The sequence below is a fragment of the Hydractinia symbiolongicarpus genome, chromosome 1 (genome assembly GCF_029227915.1).
Source record: "Hydractinia symbiolongicarpus strain clone_291-10 chromosome 1, HSymV2.1, whole genome shotgun sequence".
In the NCBI taxonomy this organism is placed as follows: domain Eukaryota; kingdom Metazoa; phylum Cnidaria; class Hydrozoa; order Anthoathecata; family Hydractiniidae; genus Hydractinia; species Hydractinia symbiolongicarpus.
In genome coordinates this window covers 20,209,860-20,223,900 of record NC_079875.1, presented here as the reverse complement: position 1 = coordinate 20,223,900, position 14,041 = coordinate 20,209,860, and the positions used below count along the sequence as shown (strand labels likewise).

The window sequence follows — 14,041 nt, the reverse complement described above, 5'->3', positions numbered from 1 at the left end:
TTTTTCTGCATCTTATCTGTAATTTTAAGTAATTTTAAAATGTTGTGCTTTATAAAGTAGCTTCAAAGTGTCCGGATATGACCTGCAGTAATCGAATGTAGACACAGCTTATTCTAAAAGCAATTCTTTTCTTACGAGTAAAGTAAAATTATTGGGAGTATTTTGAGATTCAGCATGTTCTTGCACGAAAATCCTTCCCTACAGAATTTAGAAAGTGTTCTGAGCAAGATAAAGCAGTCTGCTGTAAAAAAGCAACAAAGTGTGGGAGTTGTAAAAAGAAAAAAAGATCAGTTGAAACTTGGTAGTACCTTCACTAAAGAAGTATGAATTTTTAATTTTAATTGAATTATATAAACTGCAATACATTTTTTTAATTTTAATCTGCTTGCTTAAGGACAAAATTTTGATTTCCACCTCGAAGTTGCTAAATGTTAAATTTAAATTTTACAAAATTTCATCCCGACAGCACATAATGTGGGAATAAAAAACTGTTTTTAAGGTTATTTTTCAGATTATACAAGTACCGTATTTTCTGGTATATAACCCGCACATCATATAACCAGCAGCTCAGCTTTTTTAGGAAGTTATAAACTAGATGCTATCAGATAGTCCGCGCCTTCGTATAACCCACAAAAAATTTCAATTAATGTGTTTTACTTATCCGCACCTTTGCATAACCCGCATCATGTTAAGAAAAATTTTTTTACTTACCCTAATCATTTTAAAACATGTGCGTGTGTTCTCTATTTTTTTTATGCTGGAGACAAGTGGGGAACGTTTAAACTCGTGAGCCCCAAACACGAGAACCGAGTGTCTGAACTAGCGACTCTCTCAGTCTTAACTTCCTTGTCTCCGATTGCTGAAATAATAATAAATTAAAATTACTTTGACAAGTCGATCTTCTGCTAATGCTGACAGTACTGAATCACACAATGCTGTTTTCTTTTTATTAATAGACATTAGTTTCAGCCAATAATAACTCTTTCTGTGATTGAACAAACCAACAAATAAAAAAGAAAAACCACGCTATCAGGTTATAAACCTAAAGTAAAAACTCTGTTTTTTATGTATATTTAAGTTTTTTTTTGCATAAAAATAAACAACATAATAATTATCACGGATTGTCTGAAACAGCGATGTATGGAACGTTCTTTTCTACTGTTTATAGAATTTTGTTATCTATTTATATCTCAGCAATCACAATGTGCATGATAAAATGAATGGCGGCAATGAGGAGGAGATAGTTGCGTGTGTCTTATTAATTGTATTTTATATTTATTTTTGATATTTTCAATGGCCACCTGTTGCTCGAAGGTAGCGAAGATAAAAAAAGAAAATTATGATCTATACTTAAATTTTTACGTTTTCAATATTTTTAAGGTTGTAAAATATGTGTCAATACTAGGTTGTAAAATATGTGTCAATTAAAACTAAAAATGATACCTGCTATATCGCTCTATTACCAGAAGCAAATCATCTCAATGTGATTGCAAAGATATAAATAGATTAGAATTACATTCAACACAAAAGAAAAATGATCTCAAGAATTGTGTTTCAGAGAGAGCTCGTAATATTAGCACTGGCAAGCAATAGAAAGTTAAAGCAATTTCACTGTGTGAAAAAAATTAAATCACGTAGTTGAATTAAGATTACGTAGATATAGGATCGCGCGTGCAGTTATATTAATGTACGCATTTTATCCCGTTGGTACTATTTTCTTCATTGAATGTATAAACTTTAAATTTCACAATAAATGACAGAAAATATTAAACTTATCACATAACCCGCACCACATTATAACCCGCACCAACGGTGGAAGTCATAAAAATGAACTTATTACTCGCGAGTTATATACCGGAAAATACGGTATAATTCTCGGTTGCTTAACTGACAAGTTTTTACATATCTTTAGAAACCCAGTTTTAAAACATTTTTTTCTGGAATGGGGCAGGTGCTGATAGTAATTTTTTCTTTTCTTTATTTTCTGATATGTTGTAGTTTCACTTGAGTAAAAAAAAGCAAATTTTGTGCCTTGATTGTCCCATAAGTTTCTTTTCTGACTTTTTGTTAGTATATGATGTGGACTATTGAATTTGAAAGAAAATTCATGTGACCATAATGGCGCAACTACCTATGGACTGGTAAAAAAGCCAAAAAACACTATTTTTTGGATAATTTTTGGGGCCTTTTATATTGCAAAGTACTATCTTTGGAATAACGTAAAAACTTAAAAAAAAGGTTTGGATACAACAGCACTAAAGACAGGTAAAAGTAATGATATGCAAATTTTGCCCAGCTTTTTTTGGTTGCACCCTAAATAAGTAGACGAGGCAAAGTAAATTGATTTAAGGAATCCACTAGGTACCCTAACAGATAAAACGAAGACATGTTATATTCTCATTTTTCCACTAATCTAGGACATATACTTTCAAATTCTGAATTAAAATAAACCTGCGTTGTGTCTTCATAATATTTTGTTCATTTAGGATAGGTTTTTATTAATTTTTCCTAAATAAATTTGAGTAAAAATAGCTTTTAATTGTATCCTCATAATAACTAATAATAATAATTTTCTTTTTTTCCTAGTTGATTAAAGATGGAGTCCAAACGAGTTTTTCATTATTCTCTGAAACAACAAGCAGTTTTGTGGACACGTTTATTAAATCACCAGAGGTATGTTTTAGCGTATCTGGAATATTTTACATTGTTTAGGTCTATGTTCTTTATTATTTTGCTTATTCCCTAAAACATTTTTGAGCTATCATTTTAAATATTAATACTTAATTAGAATTTAATTAGAATAAATACCATTTCATTATTTTTCAGCACAATTGCGTTTCCATTCAAACATCATTTATCAGTATTAACGACACTACTGTGTTTGACGAGCTTTCAATGAACGATACATCCACCATTCATTCCATGGTGGTCCCCAAAACACCATTTAATTCATATCACAATCGAGTTGAAAGAACGGGTACAGAGTCACTTTTAAAATCAACTTCACTGGACAGTGACGCTGCAACCTGTTTTGTTGACAATCTTGAGACCCCATCTTTTGATGATGACATTACAAACCAAAATCGTACTTTCACTAAATCGTCCCAAGTTATTCAAGCTTCAAACAGTAAAGACCAATCAACACCGCCAGCATTAAAACAACTATTCTCGTCAGGTCAAATGACTGTTGACAAGACTAGAGGCACAAGTAATTTGCATGAGTTGACAAACAGCATTTCTGTTATGGATTCCAGCGAAAACAATTCAGAATTTATTAATCCAAGTGATACTGGCATCGATATGCAAATTGTTAAAAAGGTGAGGAATTTAGTGGAATCCAATATTTTTGTCTCACATTTTGAGAAATGTGAAATTTCCTGCCAGTAGTTGTATTATTATTTGAAGAGTTAATTCTTCTTTTGTCTTCTTAAACTTAAACTGATGCCTTCTAGAGTGATTCCCCTCACTGTTTGATACTATTATGTTTTCTTCCAATACTCTTATATCTGTTATTTAATAACAGTTTAATAACAGTGCATCTTTTCAGACTTACGAGGATTATCAAGAATATGAACTTGATTTTGTCAATCCAAATGACACCAATCGGTCATGCTGTCAAAGACTAATACAGGTGAGCATTTTTAGGTAACAGTTAATAAATACATAAGTACCTAAAAACAGCAATTTTCTAGCATGTCCAAGAAATTCTGTAATGTTACAAGCAGCATTTGAACCAGCTTGGACCGACTGGTGATCTTGTGGTAGACCGCTTGCTTTCGGTGCAGAAAGTTTTGGGTTCTAACCCCTGCTATGTCATGCCAGAGTGTGAATCGATCTTTTCTGCTTACCGTTCAGAGTGAGGTTAGAATTGATAACTTAGGCAGTTGTCTAGTTGATGGTTGTTCCGTAGCTCAAATGGAAGCTTTAAATGCACCCCTACGCAGTACCCTCATTGATAACAGTTCTATTAGGGGCTGTTTATATGAGAGGCAGGACAGGAAGTTTGCTGTGACGGGACGTTTGCCGGGATGATTTGGTCCCGCTTTTATATGGAAAAAAATAGGCCAGGACGATTTCACGAAACAACAGCCAAATTAAAAACAATTTAAAGCATAACAACGCCTTGAAACGCAAACAAAACAAAATTAATAAAATTTCAAGCGGATAAACAGGTTCTTTTAACATCATCAATAGTGTTGCTGCAGCTCAATACATTGTTAATGAATTTAGTACTTCAATACACTCATTATGGAACTCTTTTAACGGCATCACTTTTGGGTGGAAGCAAAAGAAACTGTTGGATAAGAAAACAGAAAGCATTGAAAGAGCAAAGGAAAAAACCGAATTCCTCTTTTAACATGGTTTAAACAAGGACGAGTGGAACAGTGCTATAAGTGGCTTATAGCAAGCTTTATTTTATTAAGGCATCATATATTTTCAGGACATAAACATGCCAAGAATATATACTTTAAACAATGGATCAGAAGTTCAGAATATTCTAAGAATATGTCTAACCTTGATTGTTTGTTTTAAATATAAAAAATTGCCAATAGCTATAGCAATATATAGCAAGCTTTATTTTATTGGGGCATTATATATATTTTTAGGCCACGAGGATAGTATTTGTCAAGAAAGTTAAGAATTTTTTTTGTAAGAATATACTCTAAATAATGGGTCAGAATATCACAGGAATATGTCTAAGGTTGATTGTTTGTTTTAATATAAAAATTTGTATGATGCACAATTTTAATTAGAAGTTTACTTTTTTATTGCGTATATATCTCACAAACTGAACCTTTTTCTCTCCAAAGCAATGGACAAGTACACCAGGGAAAGTTAGGAACATGAAGGCTGAAATGAAAAAAAAACACTATTCTTATAAAATACCGCAAAGACAGAAGAATTTATATAAAATGTAAAAAGTAATTTTTCCGTTGTTAATGTTTTTAACGCTACAAAGTGGTTGATGTTGTTATAATAAACCTTAATGTAAACAAAGTTAAATCAATGTTTACATCTGTTACGTTACCGTTTGAAATATATTCGATTCTTAAATTCAAAAACACTGCATTGTTATCATGCACGGCACGTTTTCGCATTGGGAGGATTGCTGTATGCAATAGACTAAATAGCTAATTTGGTATGATGCATTAGAAACTGTACGTTGTGGAAATTTTGCAATAACCTTTTTTGTGTGACTTAACGATTTTTTCTTATGTCTGGTATACTATTTTCCCTGGTGTACTGACATTGCAAACCAAGTATATAGTTTTAGCAGATTTACCTTCGATTGTGTTAGACTTTTTCCATTTTTATTTTATTTTTTTGTTGTTGTTGGACCTGCTTATATTTTTAAATGTTCTGTATAATGCAGATTGTAAGCGACCTCAATCCCAGGGCTTTTTTTCTCTTTTATTTTTATTTTTTTTATTGCTGCACATACTTATTTTTTTGGACGTTTTGTTTCAGCGGTTATAGATATAGAATAATGCAAATTGTGACTTTTAAATATTCAAATTACTGTGTTCTATGTGTTTATTTGGCACCCATCATATGGACTCGATGAGAGATTCAGTGGATTCTTCCAAGGGACTTCGGCTAGTATATATATTGTCCGTGAACATAAACTTGCATCAATGTAATTGTTTCTGAAACACTGTCTTAACTATATATATATATATACACATACATTGTTTTATTTTCGTATCATCCCCTCATTCATGATTGATAATAACCGCTGCCACTGAGATCGGTAGGACTTATGTTGTTGTTTTGGGTTGCGTTGCTTGAGACGACATTACAATTTGGATTTATATGGTGAAAATTGTGACGTCTACCATAGCCTGACTTATATTATTTTAGTGCAGCTGTAAAGCACTCATTAGAATTTTTAATCTTCTCATGGAGCTCTTTACGATCAGATCTTTCTTCTTTGGCTTCTCTCAACAGTAGCGTATCACACTGAGCTGATGACAACTTTCTTTCAAGTTGTTTTCTTTTATTATCAATAAGTTTTGGTACTGCTGATGTAGCTTTCGGTGTGAAAGTAACAATGCGTGAATTTTCTGAGACCGACTGATCACTTGATGACGAGTTAATTATTATCATCTGCTGGATCATATTCACTACTGTCAACACTATTAATATTTGCAGTTGGATCATGGTCAGATAACATTTCATTACTTGATTTTGTTTGATTACCACCGGCACTATCAATGCCAGTGGATAGGGGCTCTGTGTTTGCAATCCTTGTCGTAAATCCTTTATTTGTTTCTAGCACTCATTGGTAGCCTCTTGCTATCATTTTTTTTATTTCTTTAAGATTTTCTTGGGAGAACTCAGTGGAGGTCCAAAAACAAAAAAGCTGGGTTCTAACTCAATTATGACGTTTCTTAGTTCAAAACATTGCATCCCGTGAAAGAGTTACAACACAGGCTACAAAGTTTGCTAAAAGAATCTACTTTTTTCTAGCTATACTTCTTTTCAAATCTGTACCAAATTACTTTTTTGAAAATACAGTTTCAATTTGTAAGCAATGGATCTAATTTGCAGCCATTCAAGCTTTGAATGATGACATACCTGATTTATCTACTCTTAGTCCCTTAAATTTCGAACCAGAATTTTCTTTGGAAGAACTGAATAAATTACGAACGTGTAGTTCCGAAAGTGATGATGAAGAAGACGAAGAAGTTTCTAGGATCGGCAACATTATCTGCTACCAATGCGGTGGTCACTGTAAAGCGATGGCGTCGTACAGTGAAAGGCTTGTGTTGCAGGGATACAAATGAAATTCCTGACAATCATTCCGAAGGTAAAATAAACAAAAAATTAGCCAGGCATAATTTTCTTTTTCGTGTTTAAAACCATAACAAAACTCTACATATTTCCTTTAAATATTAGTCTTCCCGTTAATAAAAAAATGTGCCTACGAGCATGACAACTGACTCAAAACTTCTCTCAAAGTATTTTGCCTAACACGAGTTTCATCTCCAAATCATTCAACTCTCCTTCACATATATTTTATTAAGTATTATTTGCTACTGCTAAAACAACATCACCAAAAAACACAACTGTGGTTGTTTTATTCTATTCAGCTTTACAAATCGAATAAAGGGGGATTTTCACGAATTGAACAGCGAATTCGACGGCGAATTGTATCTGAGCATGCGCAGTTTTGTTTGTTTTGATTTTGCATCCAGCTGCGCATACTCAGATACAATTCGCTGTTCAATTCGCTTCGTGAAAATCCCCCTTAAGAAAGTGTGCTTAAAAATCAACGCTTGAGACAGGGGTTATTTTTAAGGGTTTTTCTTTTTAGAAAAACAATGTATAACTGAAGCCGAAATTTTTGGAATTGTTTGTCTTTGTAAACCAGTACTAACCACTGCACTGTCTGCCCTCAATAATTTAATTGGCGATGCAATGCACTCGGTAGAAGACAAGACCCAAAAAATTTATTACACCCGTCTTACGAAAGCACATGTTCTTAAAAAAATTTAAAATGTTAAAAAAAAACATTCAGCGCTAGGGAAAGAAAATGCGAACATGGGAAGGAAATATAATAATTTTTGACATGGTTTTGTTTTGGAAATGGCTATAATAAATGAAATTGTGTTGAATTTTTCTAAATACGAGAAAGACAAATGTTTTGCAGCTTGGTGAAACATAGCTAACAAACATAGCTAACAAAACTTCGAAGCATTCTGGTTTAAAATGTGGAGAACAAATATATAATCCAGAGTCTTTCGGCAAGGTACCACTTCTCTTTATATTATGTAGCCATTTTTTTCGAATCTCTTTATTTTTTCGCACTGGTAATCTTATAAGAGACTACCCGATTTTTTCACTCATTATTATCTTCGTCTTTCGTTGTTAGCTTTTCGTTCTCTGCCTCCTTATTTACCTCGCTCCCCTTATCCTTTTCTGTCTTTTTATTATCGCTACTTGGATTTGTACAGCCGATGGCAGCAGTTTGGCATATTAAAATAATAATAATGTATAGACAAAACACTTCTTTATGTGATTACACCTAATCCCCAACACCGAACTTCGCTTTTTGAACTATAAAACGTCATAATTCAAACTCAATCCAGCCTTCGTAAAAATGTAAAGGGGTCAATATACGGAGGTGTTTTTACGCTTGTTTAACACAGATTAATTCCTAAAAAAGAGGGTTTCACTTGAAAAGAATTATGGTATCTCTTTTTTTTTATTGACTATTGATTATGAAAATATAATTTTTGACTCCCCTTTAAATATTATGTTCGGTATTTTATCAGACTCTTAAGGTGACATGATCTTATTTTTATACAGTAAATTGTTATTTTCCCTCATTGTCTAATACAGTCCTCTGGCAGTCTAATTAATTTTTTATGGTCCACCAGGCTGGTTAGGTGGAAATTCTACAGTGTTTTTTTTTTTGAAAGTAAAAATGGTTGATTTTAAAAAGCTAGCAAGGAAACGTCATGTTATGTTAAACAGCATAAAATATATCGTGTCTATGAATGAAGTTACAATACCTTGACGGAAATGAAGAAGATTTAATTATCTCTGGAGAAATTTTTACTAGGAAATTAACACAAGTTATATCACTCTACAAATAAATCAGTGAAGAACTAACCAACGAAACTCAAGCAGTTAGAGAATTAGACAATTGTTATGCGTTGAGCTTGGAACAAAAGCAAGAAGATAAAAAGGTAACCAAGAAGGCAAGTGAAAGTATTGAAAAGAAGAGCACTAAGTAACTGATATCAACCATGTAGGTTTACCTAAACCTCCTTGGTTTACCGAAATTCTGAATTGTTAAATTCATGGGAGATTTTACTAAATGGAAACTTTTATGGACTCCTTTTATGCAGCAGCACATTTTATCTACACAAATCAGCAACATGGAAAAGTTTAATTATTTACGTTCTTAACTCTGGTTCACCTCTAACAAGTGAAAATTATAGAAATGTGATCAAGCTTATTAAAGAAAAATACGGAAACACCCAGATGATAATAAACACGTACTTGAACGTGTTGGCTAAATAAAGGAAGATTTGAAACGATAGAGATGGTTTAAGAAATTTGCAAACTATATGATGACGTGAAATAACACGTTTGACCTCTGGAAAGTTTAGGGAACGATGGAAGAAGTTTTGGTTTGTTATTATCAATGATTATTATGGAGAGACTTTCAATTGACTTTGAGTTAAGTGTTAGTAGGAACTTGGAGGAAAAGGTTTAGGATTTGTCCAGGCTCCTCAACTTAATTTTACGATAAAATTGGAGCTCAAGAAAATTGTGTAGTACCAATCAATGCTGTTACTAGAAACCGCAAAGACCCATATAAAGGTGGAAACGTAAAATGTTCACCGTAGGGAGAAGTTGTTATCGAGACGGGGGAAGGTTTGGTACTAATTGATCCAGACAGCGCCAACAAACTAGTACACATTCTACATATTGAGTGTAATGTAAATAATGGAGTTCAATCTCTCGAAAATAAATTACAAAAGTTTTGTGAATTAAAAAGTATAGGTATTGTAAAACACGAAAAATCTTACTATGATGAATTTGTGGACACTATTTCTAAAGCTATTGAAAACAGATACAAAGTTTTGCTACTGTTTAAAAAAAAACTATCCTAATTTGCCAGACAATTTAAAGTTCAACAAACATTGCCTTTTAAAATTGGTTGATAATTTGGAGAAATTGTTTCAAGGAAAACCGAACGAAAGAGAATAAAAAAATGTGAGTCTAAATCCAGCTTATTCAAAAACTGTAAAAGAAATCACCTAACTCAATTTATTATATAGCAAACTTTGGTGGACAGGTCCTAAGTTTCTCTTTTATGTAAATTATTCAATTGACGAACATAAAGTCATACCATCATCTCTCAAGAGATCAAAAGGCAACCTGCAACCTTGTTAAGTAATTCTATTGAATTGCCCAATTTCAATGATGTTTCAAAAATAAGTAACTATAGAGTTGTTAGAATCACGGCATGGATCAACCGCTTTGTAAACAATTTGAAACAACTTGCAACCACTTTAATTGACCTCTGCGAAGGAGATGATGATTAAAGCTAATCAACGTTGTATCCAAACCCTACTAATATAAACAAGTTAGATTTTTCTGTTTGAAAAGACCAACGTGGTATAATAGATGCCGAGGTAGAATAACAAATGCACTATTACTGAGCCGAACAAAGAAATCGATGTTTGACCAATCGCACCCGCTTACACCACTGTTTGTCACCGATAGACACGTGGACTTAAAGCATTCCACTCATAAACAAACTCTATGGGAATTTAGACAAAGATATTGGTTGTAACCGAGTTCTATAAAGGACGTGATGATCAAGTGAGAGAAGCCTTGGTACAAACCCGAACCTTGACTTTAAGAAGACAAGTAAACAAAATTCTTCTAATTGTATACATTAAAAATGCGAAAATGAATGACAACCTCAAGAAGACAAACTCGCGATCTCAAAGGGAAGCTGCTGAATTAGGAGAACTATGAAGAAAGTCTGCTACTTAAATTTTTTGCATATTTTTAATGTTTGATATTTAAGTTTTTAAATATTATCCCTGTAAAAATTTGGTGGGAGAGTGTTAAATATTATGTTCGGTATTTTATTGTGGACTCTTAAAGTTACGTGATCTTATGCGACACAGTCTTCTGGCTATTTAATTGATTTTTCAGGTAGCTACTGCTAACATAATATTTATTTCTAGAACGTACCCTTTCCTCAAAGACAGTTGCGAAGTAACACAGCTGTACAGAAATTCAATGTGAAATTATTAGAGCAGGCTGAACAACGTTACAACGAACTGAACGAGCAGGGTGATTGTAAAACGTTTGGTAACGTGAATTTCGAACCAGCTGAAATTGTTGATTCCACTGCACCATTAGAAATTTCGGGAGAGGATATGTTGACAGCGCAGGCTGTTGTTACCACTAAAGCTCCTTATGAAACAAATGATGTTGACAACGTTGTAGCAACGGATGATGTTGTTGACAGCGTTATAGCAAATGATGCTGTTGGCGGACACATCGAAGCACTTGACATTGCTGACAAGTATCAAGATATGGAAGTATGTTTGCCTGTTTTATAATTAATTTATATGCCGTCTCGAACAATGTTGCACCCTTTTAATTTCATTTGTGTCCTACAGGGTCATGTGGCACTTTTTCTGCGTATATATTTTTTTAATTTCGTTTCGACTGTCCTTTCTTTGTTGCGAAAGTTTTTTTTTGTCTTAGGAACAACGAAGCCAATCCTTAGCAAAGTTGCGAAACGGATCTGGTGATATTGATTTTCACATTTCTCCAGCAAGGGAGGGGTCTGTAGTTGAAGTGCTTTCCGATGTGAATCCGATTAACAATGAAGATGATGGTTTAAAGAGCCTTAAGCAGGACGCAAAAATTGAACGTCGAAGAAGGAAGACGCCCGTGAAACCAAAAAGAAAGAAAAAGCGGATGCGCATAGCAATGCCGACGTCGTATAAAGAACGACGGAAATTTATGGTAGACTGTAAGTACACGTTTCACAGCCACCAAACCAAGCGACAGTCGTTGCGCAATCCTGCAACAGAAAAGCAAAGCAAAATTTATCAAATAAAAAGGTCGGCTGCGTTGAATAAAATTGACGTCCAAACCATGAAAGGGTCGCCATCATCATTTGAAGAAGTAGACATCAATTCAAATAATGTGATTTCGTTGTCGACTCTCATGAAAAATAAAAGGAACAGGAGAGTTTCGATACAGGTTAACGTCAACGGGTTGAAGGAAAACATCAGCGTAACGCGAGAGGGGTTCACTTTGAGTGCTGAAGACGCAGAAGATTCAAGAGAATGTGCAGAATGTAGCAGAGAAATGTCAGGAAGGGTTGAGTCTCTTGGTGTAGAAGACGTACTATGTCAGAATTGTATATGCGTTTTGAAACAAAGAGAGCGGACTTTTAGTAACAGGACATTGCACCGTAAAAGGTCCATAGAGCAGAGTTTGTTAATAAAAACGTTGCTTGGAAAGCAGGATAAAGTGAAATCTGTTTCAGAATTATTAGATAAAACTGAACAGCATTCAGAAGATGATGAGTCTAAAACTGACAAGGCTGATGTTATTGAAATAGTGCAGAAAGGAGGTCGCCCTACTCGTTCTTGTGTTCGTAGAAAACAAAAATATCAAGATCAGAAACAACCACTTCCTCAACAGCAAAAGACGAAACAAAAGCAACCAAATGGAGAACAAAGACAATCAAAACAACATTGGAAACAACTGAAACAACAACAGCCACTGCCGGAACAACAACAGCAACAGCAATCGATTTTTTCCGAAAACATCACCAACAATACCGCTAATAATGCTAACATCTTAGAAAGAAAATTGAAGTCAAGACGTGTTACGAAAACGTCCAAAACATGCAATCCTCTGGTTGCGAAAGCGGAACAGCTGAACAAAGATCTATCTTCCTCCGAAGTGCAAACTCGGCTACCATTAAACGAAAAGACATCTGCAAGTGTAGCTACTAGAAACACGGACAGCAAAAACAAGACCACTTTGCGTCAGGTAAAACGCAACTTGAGATCAAATTGTCAATTAGAAAAGTCTTCGGATAATGTCGAAGCGACCTTTGTTGACAAAGGCGTCATACCAACATTAGAAAGTTCAGTAGAACAGAAACAGAGTAGGCAGTTGAAACGACAGCATAACAAACCGAAAAAGGATGCGTTGCAGCCCTCTACTAGAGACTTAAAAACGCGATTGACGCGGTCGCGTTTAAATAAAAAACCACTAGAAACTGCAGTTGAAGAGAGTATTATCGTCAACAATTCTTTTATTGTAAATGAAGATAAAAAGAAGACGTCTCGATCCACAAGAAAAGGTGGTGTCTCTTCAGATGTACAAATAAAAGATAGAAGTGTTCTTGAGGTAAGCCCTAATAACCCAGAGAGCGATATTTTAGTCCCGTTTCGTCTATCTGTTGTTATGGAAACAGACGAAAATTCTGTCGAAACAATGCGAAACATCCATGGGTCAGGGGCAAAGTTATATTTCGTAGACGATGTAGATGTAATGCCGCCAATTCAAGGAGCTAAACAAGACTTCCCGAACACTGTTTCAAGTAGTGAACCGTCCCGACGAGCTGGTCTTCGCTTTAGAAAACGTAAATCGCTAGGTAACCACAGCCTTCTAAAAAAGAATCGACAGAGATGTAGTCTCAGTGTTACCTCGACAACCCAGAAAAATATTAAAAAAGGAAAGAGCAAACGAAAGCATCTGGCATACCAAAGCAGTCGTAAATCATTTAACAAGGGTAACAAATCCTCTATTAAAGAGAAAAGCAAGAATGTGCAAAGTAGGGCAGAACCTGAGGAGATAGAAAAAGTTGAAAAAAGTAATGGTAAAAAAAGTAATGTAAAGTTAAACCCTGCGTCTACCACAAACACTGATATTGTCTTTTTATCGGAAGACCCAATTAAGCATGTGCTTACTGCCCAGTCTGTTCTAAAGAAGAAACAGACTAATGGTAAAACCTTTACTAAAAGCTCCCACAAATGGAATGGCGAAGTTGTTTTGAATTTGCCAGCAGATTTTAAAGACGTGGACAGAAAGAAGACACCGCATAGTGTTGACATTGAAAATAAAGAAAATAAAAGCGGTGACGTAACGGATAATTTAAACACGTTACATGATACAGGTATGTTGTTGTCAGAATAGAGTTAATTAAAGACATGATCTCAGATTTAAGACCTTTTGAAAAGGTTAATAGTGCCATTGAGGACCTTAGGAATAAGTTTTTTTTATATCCCCATAATAATACGGAGAGTGTGTGTGTCTGTCTGTCACAGGCAAAGCGGATGTGTTCATTTTCCTTTTATGTAGCCGAAAAAGGTTTGTCATAAATGCTAAATTTTCTGACGTCACGGCCCGACGTCAATGTCACTACTTTAGCGTCAATATCTTGATTTAAATTAATGAACCCATTACGGTGCACTTAAACTTTGAGGCAAAATAACTTGGAAACGAGGTGGTGACGTCAGTCTTTTTTCACTAA

The 14,041-nt window shown here is 34.3% G+C and overlaps 1 protein-coding gene across 2 annotated transcripts in view; it reads left to right on the top strand.

The window, feature by feature from the left end:
• LOC130645596 (uncharacterized) overlaps positions 1-14,041 on the top strand; it is a 63,397-nt gene that overhangs the window by 32,276 nt on the left and 17,080 nt on the right. Inside the window, exons 6-11 of one of the 2 annotated variants that reach the window (XM_057451638.1) lie at positions 205-321; positions 2,587-2,673; positions 2,827-3,318; positions 3,548-3,631; positions 10,719-11,078; positions 11,248-13,684. In XM_057451638.1, the coding sequence (XP_057307621.1) occupies positions 205-321; positions 2,587-2,673; positions 2,827-3,318; positions 3,548-3,631; positions 10,719-11,078; positions 11,248-13,684 (3,577 nt within the window). The remainder of the gene's footprint in view (positions 1-204; positions 322-2,586; positions 2,674-2,826; positions 3,319-3,547; positions 3,632-10,718; positions 11,079-11,247; positions 13,685-14,041) is intronic. The other variant, XM_057451644.1, reaches the window with a different exon arrangement.